The following is an 18,712-nucleotide window of genomic DNA, read 5'->3' on the forward strand; positions in this document are numbered from 1 at the left end:
CTTGGTGGTATGTTGCCCTGGAGGAAAATGTCAGCACAATCAAAAAACTTAGAATAACTAGAAATGGCAGTCATTTGGAAACACAGTAACCAGTCCAATCACAAACCAGGATGTTTATTAACCCAAAGACATTTTTCAATGGCAGTTATGTTAGGAAGAAGTGCTATCCTCTTGTGTTTGGTTCTAGAAATTGGTTTTGTGTGTGTGTGTGTGTGTGTGGGCATTCTCCTATGCCCCAGGATACTGCTCAGTGCACAACAGCCCAGTCCACATCCTGTATCAACAGAATCATGAGGAGGCTGGTCAGGCCGGTTTACACTTGACTGTTTAGGTCACATGACGGTCAAGGTTCTTCTGACAAGGCCTCAAAGTTTGTCAAGGTTAGTGTGTGTGTCTGTCTGTGTGTGTGTGTGTGTGTGTGTGTGTACGTTGTGTGTTTCATATAGAAAGATATCTAAACAACATCACACTTACAGTATCTAAAGACTACTTTGTTGAGCCACCGTACCTACTGTACACTCTTAGAAAAAAAGGTGCTAGCTAGAACCTAAAAGGGTTCTTCGGCTGTGCCCATAGGAGAACCCTTTGAATAACCCTTTTTGGTTCCAGGCAGAACCCTTTTGAGTTCCACGTAGAAACCTTAACACAGAGGGTTCTACATGGAACTCAAAAGAGTTCTACCTGGAACCAAAAAGGGTTCTCCTATAGGGACAGCTGAAGAACCCTTTTGGAACCCTTTTTTCTAAGAGTGTATATTGTGGCTTTTGTAGCACTCTCCAGTTGGTGTACTGATGTTTGACCACCAGGACTGGGCACAACGCAAGCCCCAGGTCAGGTTCTAATGACCTGCTATTCCACTCTGAAGGCGGCACCCACCCGAGCCATTCAAAACCCTACTAGCCTAGAGGAGTCACACCTGAGCTCCTTAATAATTAAATATCTCTAATCGTTATTCACCCAGGGAGCGTCAGGATACAGGCCTATCAGAAGAAGCCCTAGGATCTCCTTACGGCACAGTGTGTCAACTCAGGGCGCAATCTGATACCTCACACCTTCTGAAATTACAGTCTGTAACCTATTCTATTCTCTGAACAAGCATTGGGTGTTGGGAATCAACAACACACCAGACTACGATAGCGTGCTCTGCTGTTCCCCTTTGGTCCAGGCGGAAAGATCAAACATAGCCCTATTGATTGAGGAGCATTGTTTGATCTCGTCTTGTAATTGTAATACACCCCTATCCCACTGTTAGGAGGAATTAGAGAGAGAAAGGCAGAGGCTGTAGAATTCAGCGTAGGCTACCTCATTGGGCTTGAAAGTGCTCTGACTGTTCTGAGCTCCTTGTGAGTCACAAATGGTTGGTTGATCATAATCATCCATTGTATCGCTGAAAGGGTGATGAAGAGTGTCCTTCCTCCACCATTATCTAGGAATAATTGTAATCATTCCCTCACATGAAGTATCACCCTATGGGGTTGCCATGGACACCACCTCTCTTAACTTCTAGGATGCCGTCTCGTCTTTAGACTCAGGGTTCTATGGTTGCTTTTATTCCAAAGAAAGTTTATTTATTTAATGCTTTTATTCCAAAGAAAGTTTATTTATTTAATGCTTTTATTCCAAATAACGTTTATTTATTTAATGTTTTTATTCCAAAGAAAGTGTATTTATTTAATAGTTTTATTCCAAAGAACGTTTATTTATTTAATGCTTTTATTCCAAAGAAAGTTAATTTATTTAATGCTTTTATCCAAATAATATTAATTTATTTAATGCTTTTATTCCAACAGAAGTACAGGTCCAAGTACAGGGTTCTAAATGAGTAAGTGCAGTGCAGTGCAGGCAGATTGTAAAAATCATTATTACTTCTTCTTTTGGCAGGTTTACTGGTATCGGGGTGTAGATTTCCCATAAAGGCATGTATTTATTCATTTTAAAATCTAGTTTAACTACTAATGACCAAGAAATAAAATACAAGATATTAACCTAACCCATTGCTATCTAGCCTACTGACATAGCTATGGCCTATAGTTGAGATTTAATTTAGCCTTTCAATCACAATAAAGTATCTAGAGGGATAAACCAGCAAGGGATAGAAAAAGGGGAACCTGAGTGAGTAACAAATGTGAACCGTGAGAGCGAAGACGTTTAGGGTCACTATACAGACGTTGAATCAGTGTATGTTTATGAGCGTCCCTGTTTGTTTAGCTTCAGTCACTTTGCCAGCTTAGCGGGCTGCAGCTTAGTGATGCTCTGGTTATGTAAGATAGAGCTATATGCAGCCGGAGGACAATCCTCCCCTCCCTTCAACCGCCTCAACTCTAATCTGCCAATTATCAGATTAGGGTGACGTTGAAATCAAGGCACCATGGAGTAAATACCGCCGTCACTCTTGGTGTCAGAGGCCATGGAGGTTGCAAGGTAGATAGATGGAGTAATACGGTAATGTAGTTAAATCAGTGTTACTTCATCGGCTTAGTGGAACTACCAGTTAGGCATGCAGAACATATTATCTCTGACTGGCTGCTATTAGTTAGTGATCCCTTCAGTTCAATAAGCTGATGAGTGTATTAGTGAAACATGTGAATGAAATGTGCTGAATCTATCTCTCCTGTCTCAGGCTATGTGTTTTATTTTATGTAAGTTTGCTACCTTTTGGAATAGGGAATAGGTGAACCAGAGTAATAACACCAACATCTGCACTGGGAGGAAGAAGGAGGGAACACTGCACTGGGAGGGAGGAGGAGGGAACACTGCACTGGGAGGGAGGAGGAGGGAACACTGCACTGGGAGGGATCAGGAGGGAACACTGCACTGGGAGGGAGGAGAAGGGAACACTGCACTGGGAGGGAGGAGGAGGGAACACTGCACTGGGAGGGATCAGGAGGGAACACTGCACTGGGAGGGAGGAGGAGGGAACACTGCACTGGGAGGGAGGAGGAGGGAACACTGCACTGGGAGGGAGGAGGAGGGAACACTGCACTGGGAGGGAGGAGGAGGGAACATTACACTGGGAGGGAGGAGGAGGGAACACTGCACTGGGAGGGATCAGGAGGGAACACTGCACTGGGAGGGAGGAGGAGGGAACATTACACTGGGAGGGAGGAGGAGGGAACACTGCACTGGGAGGGAGGAGGAGGGAACACTGCACTGGGAGGGAGGAGGAGGGAACACTGCACTGGGAGGGAGGAGGAGGGAACATTACACTGGGAGGGAGGAGGAGGGAACACTGCACTGGGAGGGAGGAGGAGGGAACACTGCACTGGGAGGGAGGAGGGAACACTGCACTGGGAGGGATCAGGAGGAGGGAACACTGCACTGGGAAGGAGGAGGAGGGAACACTGCACTGGGAGGGAGGAGGAGGGAACACTGCACTGGGAGGGATCAGGAGGAGGGAACACTGCACTGGGAAGGAGGAGGAGGGAACACTGCACTGGGAGGGAGGAGGAGGGAACACTGCACTGGGAGGGAGGAGGAGGGAACACTGCACTGGGAGGGAGGAGGAGGGAACACTGCACTGGGAAGGAGGAGGAGGGAACACTGCACTGGGAGGGAGGAGGAGGGAACACTGCACTGGGAGGGAGGAGGAGGGAACACTGCACTGGGAGGGATCAGGAGGGAACACTGCACTGGGAGGGAGGAGGAGGGAACACTGCACTGGGAGGGAGGAGGAGGGAACACTGCACTGGGAGGGATCAGGAGGGAACACTGCACTGGGAGGGAGGAGGAGGGAACACTGCACTGGGAGGGATCAGGAGGGAACACTGCACTGGGAGGGATCAGGAGGGAACACTGCACTGGGAGGGAGGAGGAGGGAACACTGCACTGGGAGGGATCAGGAGGGAACACTGCACTGGGAGGGAGGAGGAGGGAACACTGCACTGGGAGGGAGGAGGAGGGAACACTGCACTGGGAGGGATCAGGAGGGAACACTGCACTGGGAGGGAGGAGGAGGGAACACTGCACTGGGAGGGATCAGGAGGGAACACTGCACTGGGAGGGAGGAGGAGGGAACACTGCACTGGGAGGGAGGAGGAGGGAACACTGCACTGGGAAGGAGGAGGAGGGAACACTGCACTGGGAGGGAGGAGGAGGGAACACTGCACTGGGAGGGATCAGGAGGGAACACTGCACTGGGAGGGAGGAGGAGGGAACACTGCACTGGGAGGGATGAGGAGGGAACACTGCACTGGGAGGGAGGAGGAGGGAACACTGCACTGGGAGGGAGGAGGAGGGAACACTGCACTGGGAGGGATCAGGAGGGAACACTGCACTGGGAAGGAGGAGGAGGGAACATTGCACTGGGAGGGAGGAGGAGGGAACACTGCACTGGGAGGGAGGAGGAGGGAACACTGCACTGGGAGGGAGGAGAAGTGAACACTGCACTGGGAGGGATCAGGAGGGAACACTGCACTGGGAGGGAGGAGGAGGGAACACAGATCACGATCCACAGTCCTGCAAATGGGAGTTGCAATGCAGTCCGATAGAGAAGCAGCAGTAGCAGTAGCTGCGTCCCATCTAACTGTGTTTCTCCTTGGTTAGGATGACACATAAGCTCTTAACGTTACACAATCAGATATGCTGTATATGCCAGCTGGAAAGAGGAGGAGCTTTGTTCATCTTTGCACACATGGGGGGAAAACAACATTATTTTTCTCCAGCTTTTCTGTCATGTTTACTATTCTCTGCAGACCTTAAATATATTTGTATATATCGTTTTATGTATGGTACTTAAAAATGCAATCGACTCATGACTACTTCACAGTAGCTAGGTTATGTGATGTTAGCTCTTTCTCAGGGTGTTTGATAAAATGCTGAGCTGGGATGAACCCTGAATTACTCAGTAATTAGACTTAATGCACAGCACACTCTTTGAGATTACACGTCTTTCAGCTTGCCTTGTACACAGATTACGTCATAGTGTAGAGAACACTGTCGTCAGAGTCTAATTGACCTTCTTAGTTATCCAATTAAACAGGACGTCAGCATGCAGAGGATCTAGTCCACTCTACAGAGAATACTGGGAGGAATAATACACCTGAAACTCTGTTGCTGAGGGAATATTTATTTTTTATTTTTATTGCAGGTGTATTATTTATTATTTTCTATCAAAATAGCTTTTTTCCTTAGCTCAATATTATATTCTGATCTGATATGGATGTTCCCTTAGCTCAATATTATATTCTGATCTTATATGGATGTTTCCTTAGCTCAATATTATATTCTGATCTGATATGGATGTTTCCTTAGCTCAATATTATATTCTGATCTGATATGGATGTTTCCTTAGCTCAATATTATATTCTGATCTTAAATGGATGTTTCCTTAGCTCAATATTATATTCTGATCTGATATGGATGTTTCCTTAGCTCAATATTATAATCTGATCTGATATGGATGTTCCTTAGCTCAATATTATATTCTGATCTGATATGGATGTTTCCTTAGCTCAATATTATATTCTGATCTTAAATGGATGTTTCCTTAGCTCAATATTATATTCTGATCTGATATGGATGTTTCCTTAGCTCAATATTATATTCTGATCTGATATGGATGTTTCCTTAGCTCAATATTATATTCTGATCTTAAATGGATGTTCACTTAGCTCAATATTATATTCTGATCTGATATGGATGTTTCCTTAGCTCAATATTATATTCTGATCTTAAATGGATGTTTCCTTAGCTCAATATTATATTCTGATCTGATATGGATGTTTCCTTAGCTCAATATTATAATCTGATCTGATATGGATGTTCCCTTAGCTCAATATTATATTCTGATCTGATATGGATGTTTCCTTAGCTCAATATTATATTCTGATCTTAAATGGATGTTTCCTTAGCTCAATATTATATTCTGATCTGATATGGATGTTTCCTTAGCTCAATATTATATTCTGATCTGATATGGATGTTTCCTTAGCTCAATATTATATTCTGATCTTAAATGGATGTTCACTTAGCTCAATATTATATTCTGATCTGATATGGATGTTTCCTTAGCTCAATATTATATTCTGATCTGATATGGATGTTTCCTTAGCTCAATATTATATTCTGATCTTATATGGATGTTTCCTTAGCTCAATATTATATTCTGATCTGATATGGATGTTCCCTTAGCTCAATATTATATTCTGATCTTAAATGGATGTTCCCTTAGCTCAATATTATATTCTGATCTTAAATGGATGTTTCCTTAGCTCAATATTATATTCTGATCTGATATGGATGTTTCCTTAGCTCAATATTATATTCTGATCTTAAATGGATGTTCCCTTAGCTCAATATTATATTCTGATCTGATATGGATGTTCCCTTAGCTCAATATTATATTCTGATATGATATGGATGTTCCCTTAGCTCAATATTATATTCTGATCTGATATGGATGTTTCCTTAGCTCAATATTATATTCTGATCTTATATGGATGTTTCCTTAGCTCAATATTATATTATATTCTGATCTGATATGGATGTTTCCTTAGCTCAATATTATATTCTGATCTGATATGGATGTTCACTTAGCTCAATATTATAATCTGATCTTATATGGATGTTTCCTTAGCTCAATATTATATTCTGATCTTAAATGGATGTTTCCTTAGCTCAATATTATATTCTGATCTTATATGGATGTTTCCTTAGCTCAATATTATATTCTGATCTGATATGGATGTTTCCTTAGCTCAATATTATATTCTGATCTGATATGGATGTTCCCTTAGCTCAATATTATATTCTGATCTGATATGGATGTTCCCTTAGCTCAATATTATATTCTGATCTGATATGGATGTTTCCTTAGCTCAATATTATATTCTGATCTTAAATGGATGTTTCCTTAGCTCAATATTATATTCTGATCTTATATGGATGTTTCCTTAGCTCAATATTATATTCTGATCTGATATGGATGTTTCCTTAGCTCAATATTATATTCTGATCTGATATGGATGTTCCCTTAGCTCAATATTATATTCTGATCTGATATGGATGTTCCCTTAGCTCAATATTATATTCTGATCTGATATGGATGTTCCCTTAGCTCAATATTATATTCTGATCTGATATGGATGTTCCCTTAGCTCAATATTATATTCTGATCTGATATGGATGTTCCCTTAGCTCAATATTATATTCTGATCTGATATGGATGTTCCCTTAGCTCAATATTATATTCTGATCTGATATGGATGTTCCCTTAGCTCAATATTATATTCTGATCTGATATGGATGTTTCCTTAGCTCAATATTATATTCTGATCTGATATGGATGTTCCCTTAGCTCAATATTATATTCTGATCTGATATGGATGTTTCCTTAGCTCAATATTATATTCTGATCTGATATGGATGTTTCCTTAGCTCAATATTATATTCTGATCTTATATGGATGTTTCCTTAGCTCAATATTATATTCTGATCTGATATGGATGTTCCCTTAGCTCTATATTCTGATCTGATATGGATGTTTCCTTAGCTCAATATTATATTCTGATCTGATATGGATGTTTCCTTAGCTCAATATTATATTCTGATCTTAAATGGATGTTTCCTTAGCTCAATATTATATTCTGATCTTATATGGATGTTTCCTTAGCTCAATATTATATTCTGATCTTAAATGGATGTTCCCTTAGCTCAATATTATATTCTGATCTTAAATGGATGTTTCCTTAGCTCAATATTATATTCTGATCTGATATGGATGTTTCCTTAGCTAAATATTATATTCTGATCTTATATGGATGTTTCCTTAGCTCAATATTATATTCTGATCTTAAATGGATGTTCCCTTAGCTCAATATTATATTCTGATCTTAAATGGATGTTTCCTTAGCTCAATATTATATTCTGATCTTATATGGATGTTTCCTTAGCTCAATATTATATTCTGATCTTATATGGATGTTCACTTGAATGGTGGTAAACATCAAGACCACATTAATAAATATTTTAGAAGCATGACTGTGGAAATTCAATGGGGCCATGCATGGATTAGAAACAGTCATTTAAACCACACACGTTGTGGTTAGAAGTTGAACTCAACCACCTGGACAAGGGTATGATGGTCAAACTGAAGCAAGTTGACACTGACGGCACTAACACTCGAGTCTAGAATGGCTGTCTTTCCAAATCTCATCTAGTTGAGGCTACGAATACGCTTACCTACAGTTTGCATTACTATTGGGCTCCCGAGTGGCGCAGCGGTCTAAGGCACTGCATCTCAGTGTTTGAGGCGTCACTACAGACCCCCTGGTTCGATTCCAGGCTGTGTCACAACCGGCCGTGACCGGGAGCCCCATAGGGCTGCGCACAATTGGCCCAGCGTCGTCCGGGTTTGGCCGGTGTAGGCCGTCGTTGAAAATAAGAATTTGTTCTTAACTGACTTTCCTGGTTAAATAAAGGTAAAATAAACACGGAGATGCCTGAAGATGGAGGTAGAGCTATTTTATGTAACAAGATAATAAGTCAATTAGTTAGAAACCATTGAGACATATTGACCTTTTTCATTATGTAACTGGTCAGATGGCTAGAATTTGTTTGGTCAATAAAATAAATACTCCTCCACTAACCACACACGTTGATACACTGCATTTAAAATCATTAAGGAGGATTACACAAAAAAACATATTTCCGTTGTGGTCTTCAGTCTGGCTGACCGGCATATACTGGTAGTAACCATGTTGTTTCCCCTAACATCAAGTCTTGTTTCTACTGATCACACAAGACAACCAGGGGTCCAATTAGATGATGTCACCTGTCTAGCATTCTGGTGTTCAGTGTTGAGACACCTGATAGGTTGATCCTTGGTCATGCTTCATGCTTGGTCTGTTTCTGTCTCTGTTTTCCCAGAATTCAAACTGACTTGCAGTGAGGAGGCATGATGTGGAGAGACGCGGGAGTCACACTGATACTGTCACTAATTCTGCCTGTGGTCGCTCAGGGAGCACGTAAGTCACAGACCACAAAGTGTGTGTGTGTGTGTGTGTGCATGTGTGTGTGTGCGTGCGTGTATGATACTGCCACTAATCTGCCTGTGGTCACTCGGAACATTTAAGTCAAAGACCACGGCCATGTAACCTCTGATTGGATTTGGATTGCACTGTCCGTATATAACTGGCTGAATTAAAGGGAGACTGGGTGTCCAGAATGATTAAGACTATGCATGGAGCATATCAACAGTGTCGGCTGAAGGCTTACTGTAGTTTCAGTACTACACCCATCACAGTAGACATTGGAAATACACTGCTACCATATCTAGATAACAGCCACAAGTAAAATTGATAATTTTGATATAGATCTATTATATATAGATCTATTATACAGTACCAGTCAAAAGTTTGGACACACCGATTCATTCAAGGGTTTTTCTTTATTTTTACTATTTTCTACATTGTAGAATAATAGTGAAGACATGAAAACTATGAAACAACACATATGGAGTCATGTAGTAACCAAAAAAGTGTTAAACAAATCAAAATATATTTTAAATTTGAGATTCTTCATAGGAGCCACCCTTTGCTTTGATGAAAGCTTTGCACACTCTTGGCTTTCTCTCAACCACCATCATGAGGTAGTCACCTGGAATGCATTTCAATTAACAGGTGTGCCTTCTTAAAAGTTAATTTGTGGAATTTATTTCCTTCTTAATCTGTTTGAGCCAATCAGTTGTGTTGTGACAAGGTAGGGGTGGTATACAGAAGATAGCCCTATTTGGTAAAATACCAAGTCCATATTATGGCAAGAACAGCTCAAATAAGCAAAGAGAAACGACAGTCCATCATTACTTTAAGACATGAAGGTCAGTCAATACGGAACATTTCAAGAACTTTGAAAGTTTCTTCAAGTGCAGTCGCAAAAACCATCAGGTGCTATGATGAAACTGGCTCTCATGAGGACCGCCACAGGAATGGAAGACCCAGAGTTACCTCTGCTGCAGAGGATAAGTTCATTCGAGTTAACCGCACCTCAGATTGCAGCCCAAATAAATGCTTCACAGAGTTCAAGTAACAGACACTCTCAAAATCAACTGTTCAGAGGAGACTGCGTGAATCAGGCCTTTTGCTGCAAAGAAACCACTACAAAAGGACACCAATAATAAAAAGAGACTTGCTTGGGCCAAGAAACACGAGCAATGGACATCAGACCGGTGGAAATCTGTCCTTTGGTCTGATGAGTCCAAATTTGAGATTTTTGGTTCCAACCACCATGTCTTTGTGAGTCGCAGAGTAGGTGAACGGATGATATCCACATATGTGGTTCCCACTGTGAAGTATGGAGGAGGAGGTGTGATGGTGTGGGGGTGCTTTGCTGGTGACACTGTCTGTGATTTATTTAGAATTCAAGGCACACTTAACCAGCATGGCTACCACAGCATTCTGCAGCAATACGCAAACCATCTGGTTTGCGCTTAGTGGGACTATCATTTGTTTTTCAACAGGACAATGACCCAATAAACCTCCAGGCTGTATAAGGGCTAGTATGGAGTGCTGCATCAGGTGACCTGGCCTCCGTAATCACCCGACCTCAACCCAATTGAGATGGTTTGGGATGAGTTGGACCACAGAGTGAAGGAAAAGCAGCCAACAAGTGCTCAACATAATTGGGAACTCCTTCAAGACAGTTGGAAAAGCATTCCAGGTGAAGCTGGTTGAGAGAATGCCAAGAGTGTGCAAAGCTGTCATCAAGGCAAAGGGTGGCTACTTTGAAGAATCTAAAATCTAAAATATATTTTGATTTGTTTAACACTTTTTTGGTTACTAAATGATTCCATATGTATTATTTCATAGTTTTGATGTCTTCACTATTATTCTACAATGTAAAAAATAGTAAAAATACAGAAAAACCCTTGAATGAGTAGGTGTGTCCAAACTTTTGACTGGTAGTGTATATGCTGTAGATATATTATATATAGATATATTTTGACCTCAATGGGAAAACTTGGTCAAACAAAGGTCAAATGAAATATAAAAGAAATAAGGAAATAGCTGGTCTAACTGTCAAAGGTGTTGTGTGTTGTCCCACAGGTGTTGTGTGTTGTCCCACAGGTGTTGTGTGTTGTCCCACAGGTGTTGTGTGTTGTCCCACAGGTGTTGTGTGTTGTCTCACAGGTGTTGTGTGTTGTCTCACAGGTGTTGTGTGTTGTCTCACATGTGTTGTGTGTTGTGCTGCCTTCTGTGCCTGTTGTCTGACCTGGTCTACCGGTTGTCTATCCTTCAGGCCACACCCCCCCAGGAAAGCCCAAGCTGACCAGCTGCAGGTCCCCAGATAAGGAGACCTTCACCTGCTGGTGGGAGGCAGGCTCTGATGGGGGGCGACCCACCACCTACTCCCTCTTCTACCACAAAGAGAAGTGAGTGGTAATACATGCCCACTGGCAAGGAGGTGGACACCCACGAAGAAACCCCCCCCCCCCCCCATGCCCGCATTACCCCCTATCACATGCCCACTGGAGGCGGACTCCCACGAAGCAACCCCCCCCCCCCCCCCCCCCATGCCCGCATTACCCCCTATCACATGCCCACTGGAGGCGGACACCCACGAAGCAACCCCCCCCCCCCCCCCCCCCCCATGCCCGCATTACCCCCTATCACATGCCCACTGGAGGCGGACACCCACGAAGCAACCCCCCCCCCCCATGCCCGCATTACCCCCTATCACATGCTCACTCATAAACACCATTGGTCACTTGTCTTGGACACATCTACACACGCAGGCTTAGGTACAAACACACTGATGTTTTTCAGGAATTGTTTATGTACACACAAAGGCAAAGGATGTTGACTTGTTTTTTTCACTGTCGTGGAAATAGCAAGACTGAAAAACCATAACAATGCCTCCACACGAACACTTATTCCCCCTCCTGTCCAGACACGTTGTTCCTCACTTATGTCACATTGTCATCTCTGTGTCATCTCTCTTTGTCCAGCTCTGACACGGTCTATGAGAGTCCAGACTACTTCACTATCTGTCTCTAACTGGAACTGTCTCTGTCGCGCTCTCTCTGTCCCTGTCTCTCCAGCTCTGACACAGTCAATGAGAGTCCAGACTACTTCACTGTCTGTCTCTCTGTCTCTAACTGGAACTAACTGTCTCTTTCTGTCCCTCTCTCTGTCCCTCTCTCTGTCCCTCTCTCTGTCCCTCTCTCTGTCCCTCTCTCTGTCCCTCTCTCTGTCCCTCTCTCTGCCCCTCTCTCTGTCCCTCTCTCTGTCCCTCTCCAGCTCTGAAACAGTCTATGAGTGTCCAGACTACCATACAGCGGGGGCCAACTCCTGTTTCTTCAACAAGAATGAAACATCCATCTGGATCAACTACAACATCACTGTAGTGGCCACCAACGCCCTCGGCAGCAACTTCTCTGACCCTGTGGACGTAGACGTGGTCTATATAGGTAAGAAACTTGACCCTGTGGACGTAGACGTGGTCTATAGAGGTAAGAAACTTGACCCTGTAGACGTGGTCTATAGAGGTAAGAAACTTGACCCCGTAGACGTAGACGTGGTCTATAGAGGTCAGAAACTTGACCCCGTGGACGTAGACATGGTCATTGACATTAGTATCCGTCTGTCCCCCCTCTTCAGTCCAGCCACACACACCAGAGAACGTGACGGTGGGGGTGTTGGAGGACGAAGATGGTCCTTTCCTCAGGGTGTCATGGGAGCCGCCCCGTAAGGCTGACACACGTTCCGGCTGGATCACCCTTATCTATGAGCTCAGGGTCAAACTGGAGGAGGCAGAGGAGTGGGAGGTACGTAAACACAATTAGAATGTTTGCCACAGCAACCACACACTAGAACATTCAGAACGTTCACAATGGCAACCACAATCAGGGAGTGATGCCTTTGCAGCTACACTGAAGAAGAGGAAGTGATGTGATTAGAAAAGATTCATTAGGAGCAGACAGTTTGTAACCTCTAGGGCAGTGATCCTCAATCCCGCAGTGATCCTCATTCCTGCTCTGTACCAGCATGTGCCCAGCAGTGAACCACTTGACTCGCTAATCAAGGTGTTGAAAATCAGTTGAGGCCAGTGTGATGAAGACATTAAGCTCAGCTGGGATAAAAACCTGGAGTATAATGCAGGTCTCTAGGAGCAGAGTTGGGGATCACCGTTATCTAAGCTATACAGTGAGGGAAAAAAGTATTTGATCCCCTGCTGATTTTGTACGTTTGCCCACTGACAAAGAAATGATCAGTCTATCATTTTAATGGTAGGTTTATTTGAACAGTGAGAGACAGAATAACAACAACAAAAATCCAGAAAAACGCATGTCAACAATGTTATAAATTGATTTGCATTTTAATGAGGGAAATAAGTATTTGACCCCCTCTCAATCAGAAAGATTTCTGGCTCCCAGGTGTCTTTTATACAGGTAACAAGCTGAGATTAGGAGCACACTCTTAAAGGGAGTGCTCCTAATCTCAGCTTGTTACCTGTACAGAAGAGACCTGTCCACAGAAGCAATCAATCAATCAGATTCCAAACTCTCCACCATGGCCAAGACCAAAGAGCTCTCCAAGGATGTCAGGGACAAGATTGTAGACCTACACAAGGCTGGAATGGGCTACAAGACCATCGCCAAGCAGCTTGGTGAGAAGGTGACAACAGTTGGTGCGATTATCCGCAAATGGAAGAAACACAAAATAACTGTCAATCTCCCTCGGCCTGGGGCTCCATGCAAGATCTCACCTCGTGGAGTTGCAATGATCATGAGAACGGTGAGGAATCAGCCCAAAACTACACGGGAGGATCTTTTCAATGATCTCAAGGCAGCTGGGACCATAGTCACCAAGAAAACAATTGGTAACACTACGCCGTGAAGGACTGAAATCCTGCAGCGCCCGCAAGGTCTCCCTGCTCAAGAAAGCACATATACAGGGCCGTCTGAAGTTTGCCAATGAACATCTGAATGATTCAGAGGAGAACTGGGTGAAAGTGTTGTGGTCAGATGAGACCAAAACCGAGCTCTTTGGCATCAACTCAACTCGCCGTGTTTGGAGGAGGAGGAATGCTGCCTATGACCCCAAGAACACCATCCCCACCGTCAAACATGGAGGTGGAAACATTATGCTTTGGGGGTGTTTTTCTGCTAAGGTGACAGGACAACTTCACCGCATCAAAGGGACGATGGACGGGGCCATGTACCGTCAAATCTTGGGTGAGAACCTCCTTTCCTCAGCCGGGGCATTGAAAATGGGTTGTGGATGGGTATTCCAGCATGACAATGACCCAAAACACACGGCCAAGGCAACAAAGGAGTGGTTCAAGAAGAAGCACATTAAAGTCCTGGAGTGGCCTAGCCAGTCTCCAGACCTTAATCCCATAGAAAATCTGTGGAGGGAGCTGAAGGTTCGAGTTGCCAAACGTCAGCCTCAAAACCTTAATGACTTGGAGAAGATCTGCAAAGAGGAGTGGGACAAAATCCCTCCTGAGATGTGTGCAAACCTGGTGGCCAACTACAAGAAACGTCTGACCTCTGTGATTGCCAACAAGGGTTTTGCCACCAAGTACTGTTTTGCAGAGTGGTCAAATACTTATTTCCCTCATTAAAATGCTAATCCATTTATAACAGTTTTGACATGCGTTTTCTGGATTTTTCTGTTTGTTATTCTGTCTCTCACTGTTCAAATAAAGCTACCATTAAAATTATAGACTGATCATGTCTTTGTCAGTGGGCAAACGTACAAAATCAGCAGGGGATCAAATACATCCACAATGCTTTAGGCTAGAAACAAGCAGTAAAATGCCAGAGGAAGACTCAACACTGATGCACGAGTGAATTTATTTTCCATATCATTTTACATTTACATTTTAGTCATTTAGCAGACGGTCTTATCCAGAGCGACTTACAGGAGCAATTAGGGTTGAGTGCCTTGCTCAAGGGCACATCGACAGATTTTTCACCTAGTCGGCTCGGGGATTAGAACCAGCGACCTTTTGATTACTGGCCCAAAGCTCTTAACCACTAATCCATGATTATTATTGCTTTTATTATTATCATCATTAAATAGCCTAAACGATGTCAAGAGTCTTGGTAAACTATGTATAATTACAGGACATTTGGTCGTAAAAGGGGGGCCCTGGGGAAAAAAGGTTGGGAACCCCTGATCTACACATAGGGAGCAGTGAGCCCTTTTAGGCACAACCCAGTCATCTGCCCTACAGCAGTGGTGTAAAGTACTTAAGTAAAATTACTTTAAAGTACTACTTAAGTCGTTTTTATGGGGTATCTGTACTTTACTTTACTATTTGTATTTTTTGACAACTTTTACTTTTACTTCACTACATTCCTGAAGAAAATATTGTACTTTTTACTCCATACATTTTCCCTGACAACCCAAAGTACTCGTTACATTTTGAATGTTTAGCAGGACAGGAAAATGGTCCAATTCACGCCCTTATCAAGAGAACACGTGGTCAGCCCTACTGCCTCTGGTCTGGCGGACTCACTAAACACAAATGCATCTTTTGTAAATAATGTCTGAGTGTTGGCTATCTGAAATGTTAAAAAACAAGACAATTGTGCTTTGCTAAATAATATGAATTTTAAATGATTTATACTTTTACTTTTGATACTTAAGTATATTTAAAATCAAATACTTTTAGACTTTTACTCAAGTAGTATTTTACTGGCTGACTTTCACTTTTACTTGAGTAACTTTCTATTAAGGTATCTATACTTTTACTCAAGTATGACAATTGGGTACTTGTTCCACCACTCTCCTACTGTCACGAGAATTTATATCTCTAATTAATCAAACGTAATGCTTTGAATAATTCCCAGAGGGTGTAAGGCTCTGGTTTAATCATGAATTAAACGAAGGTCCGCAACCAACAAGAATGATCTGTATGTTTTAATCATGGAGAGCTCTGCCGCCAAAAAATACATATACAGCCTTTATACCCCCTGACACACAAAGGCACTTTGCTCCGCCCACCTTTAAACAGCTTCTCAGTCCCCTTCACCCTGGAATGTTTAGTCCCGCCCCCCTCTGTTAGTGGGTTGACACTACATTATAACTCTTAACACCGTTCACACATTTATACTGTATTTGGGGTGAAATCCTTTAGTCATTATTCTTAAAATACAAATTAATCTATCACCTACAGCTACAATGCTTGACTGGCCAATGTCTTTATCACGGGGCCTGTTAAATAATGATTAGATATACTTCCCTGGTTTAAGATTGGTAATTATTGCTGAGTTATATGAATAATCAACCAGTTAGACAAAACACAAGCCTTCAAGGATCGTTCGGAGAAGGTTCATGGAAACTTTTCAAAGCCAGACGATCAAAGTCATCATTAACTATGTTACCCATATATCATTACTCAGAAAAGGGTCAGGCCTGTATCTTGTGGCCAAGGTCGAGGGTTGAATTCCAACAGGGATCACTTATACACACTAGAAAAGTATGCATGCACTGCTATTGGATAAAAGTGCATGTTTATAAAAAGTACTCATGAAAGCATCATATCAATGCCCTTGTGGTTATTTACAATCTCTAATATTATCTTTTGTCTTTTCCCTAACAGGAGCACCGCGCGGGTCAGCAGAAAATGTTCAACATCTTCAGCCTGCACTCTGGTGGCATCTACATGGTCCAGGTCCGCTGCAAACCAGACCACGGCTTCTGGAGCGAGTGGAGCGCCGCCAGCTATGTCAAAGTCCCAGACTGTAAGTCTTCATCAGTACAGACAATGGCCCGTAGACCTAGATGTAGAAGTGGGCAACAACGCCTCTATTGTTGTTATAGTGTTAAATAATGTACAGACAGCACATCAGTCACTAATGTGCTGTGCTGCTTCCAGCCTCTTGGGGGAGTATGTGGTGTCTGTACATTATTTAAAACTACACAGACAGCAAAAACACAGACAGCAAAAACACAGACAGCAAAAACACACATTTCTGTTACCAAAAAAAAAGTTGTATTCTAATGTTATTCTCTTGTTGTGTTGACAGATATCCCCCGGGAAAGATCCATGTGGATCCTGATAGCAGTCTTCTTTGCCTTCATCTTCCTGATTCTCACATGGATTATCACCATGAACAGAACCAGGTAAGAAGGACCTTCTGAAGTCACAGTCATGAGATTAGATTAGATTAGTCAATGAAGAAGCTGATTGCATAGCAACAGTACTCTCTGTTCTACTAAAGTGTCCTTGTTTGGTGATTTTCATGAACAGCTCACTCACTCAGTCACTCTCTCTTTCCCTCTAGTGTGAAGCACTGTCTACTACCTCCAGTTCCTGGACCTAAAATAAAAGGATTTGATAAACAGCTTCTCAAGGTAAAGTGATTTCATTAGTTCCCTCAACGTCTCAATATTTTCGCAATGTTTTCGCAATGTTTTCTCAATGTTTGCTCTGTCTACAGAATGGGAAGTCAGAAGAGGTGTTCAACGCCTTGGTAGTCCAAAGTTTCCCTCCGAGGTCTACCGACTACGAGGATCTGCTGGTGGAATACCTGGAGGTTTACGTCAACGAGAAACAGGAACTGATGCTGGAGGGGAAAGACCTCCAAGATGTCGGTTGCCTCAAGTCCAAGAACCAGTCGGACAGCGACTCAGGCCGGGGCAGCTGTGACAGTCACACCTTGCTGATGGAGAAGTGTGGAGGTGTGGAGTCCAAGGAGGAGTCGAGCTACGAGGAACCCGAGCTACTGCAGGGCCAGGCGGGGTCTTGGGAGAGGCTGGAGAGGGGAGACAGCCAGGAGGTGGACAGCCCAGATTCATCAAATGGGAGGGTCAAGACCTGGCCGTCAGTCTTCTCCCCGTCGATCCATGGATCCTCCGACAACCACCACTATGGTACACTTGAGATGCCCAAGCAGCACAGCACAAGTGAGACAACATACAGCATCCCAGATCATCTCTTCCCCACATCCACCTCCTCTTCCCACCACCACCCAGAGTACAGCCTGGGAGAGTACAGCGAGTACCGTCTCAGCAGATCCCCGTCCGCTGGAGCCGCTTCCCACTGGGAAGCCCAGCACCTCCAGGCCCATATCAACTTCAACATCCACAATCAGGAGCACCAGAGAGAAGCCACGGTGCTTGGGCTGTCCCCGTCCCGGTCCATGGAGTACGTGGAGGTCCAGAAAGTGAACCAGGAAAACCAGCTGGTGCTGAAGCCCCTCTCCAGCCATAGCCGGGGCCCCTTCCAGGTGCAGTTCGGCGGGGCCGGGGTGGACTACAGTAAAGTCAACGGGGTGAACAATGACAACGTGCTCTTGCTGCAGAGGCAGAGGGAGATGGCTGAGGCTGGGCGGTACTGTGACTACCAGGAGAAGGAGGGGGGTTCGGCTGAGAGATGTCCCACACAGCAGCAGGGCAAGGCGGCCAAAGACGGGCCTGTAGCTACCCAGCTCCAGGAGAGCATGTGCCTGACCACCAGTGGCTATGTGGACACTGCCACTATGATGCCCACCTTCTAGAGGGTCTGAAAGACGGTCTGTGTGCTAAACTCCCTGCTCCTCCTGTAGTCACGAGCTGGGTTGTGACGTCACACAGTTAGACAGTTTGCTATTGTCACTCTCCATTCTGTCAGTCTCCAGCTCAGCACAGGAGTTTTGTACATTGAGGAGGCCTGGATGGATAGTTCTCTGGAGGATAAAAACTATTCTCTCTGAGACTAAGCTAATCTCCCAAAAATGTACAAACACTTTGAGATAGTGAGGAGAGTTTCTGTCAGAGACTGG

General features: G+C 43.7%; 1 protein-coding gene across 1 annotated transcript; it reads left to right on the top strand.

Annotated features, from left to right (window-relative positions):
• Window positions 1-8,893: 8,893 nt before the first annotated feature.
• prlra (prolactin receptor a) lies at window positions 8,894-18,448 on the top strand (the record flags this gene model as incomplete). The annotated part of the gene is made up of 8 exons (XM_084169904.1): window positions 8,894-8,963; window positions 11,233-11,365; window positions 12,234-12,403; window positions 12,594-12,760; window positions 16,549-16,690; window positions 16,976-17,072; window positions 17,234-17,303; window positions 17,390-18,448. The coding sequence occupies 8 exons, from the start codon at window positions 8,894-8,896 to the stop codon at window positions 18,446-18,448; spliced, it is 1,908 nt and encodes a 635-aa protein (XP_084026030.1).
• Window positions 18,449-18,712: the final 264 nt, after the last annotated feature.

Source organism: Coregonus lavaretus (assembly GCF_964263955.1).
Source record: "Coregonus lavaretus genome assembly, chromosome: 10".
Lineage (NCBI taxonomy): Eukaryota > Metazoa > Chordata > Actinopteri > Salmoniformes > Salmonidae > Coregonus > Coregonus lavaretus.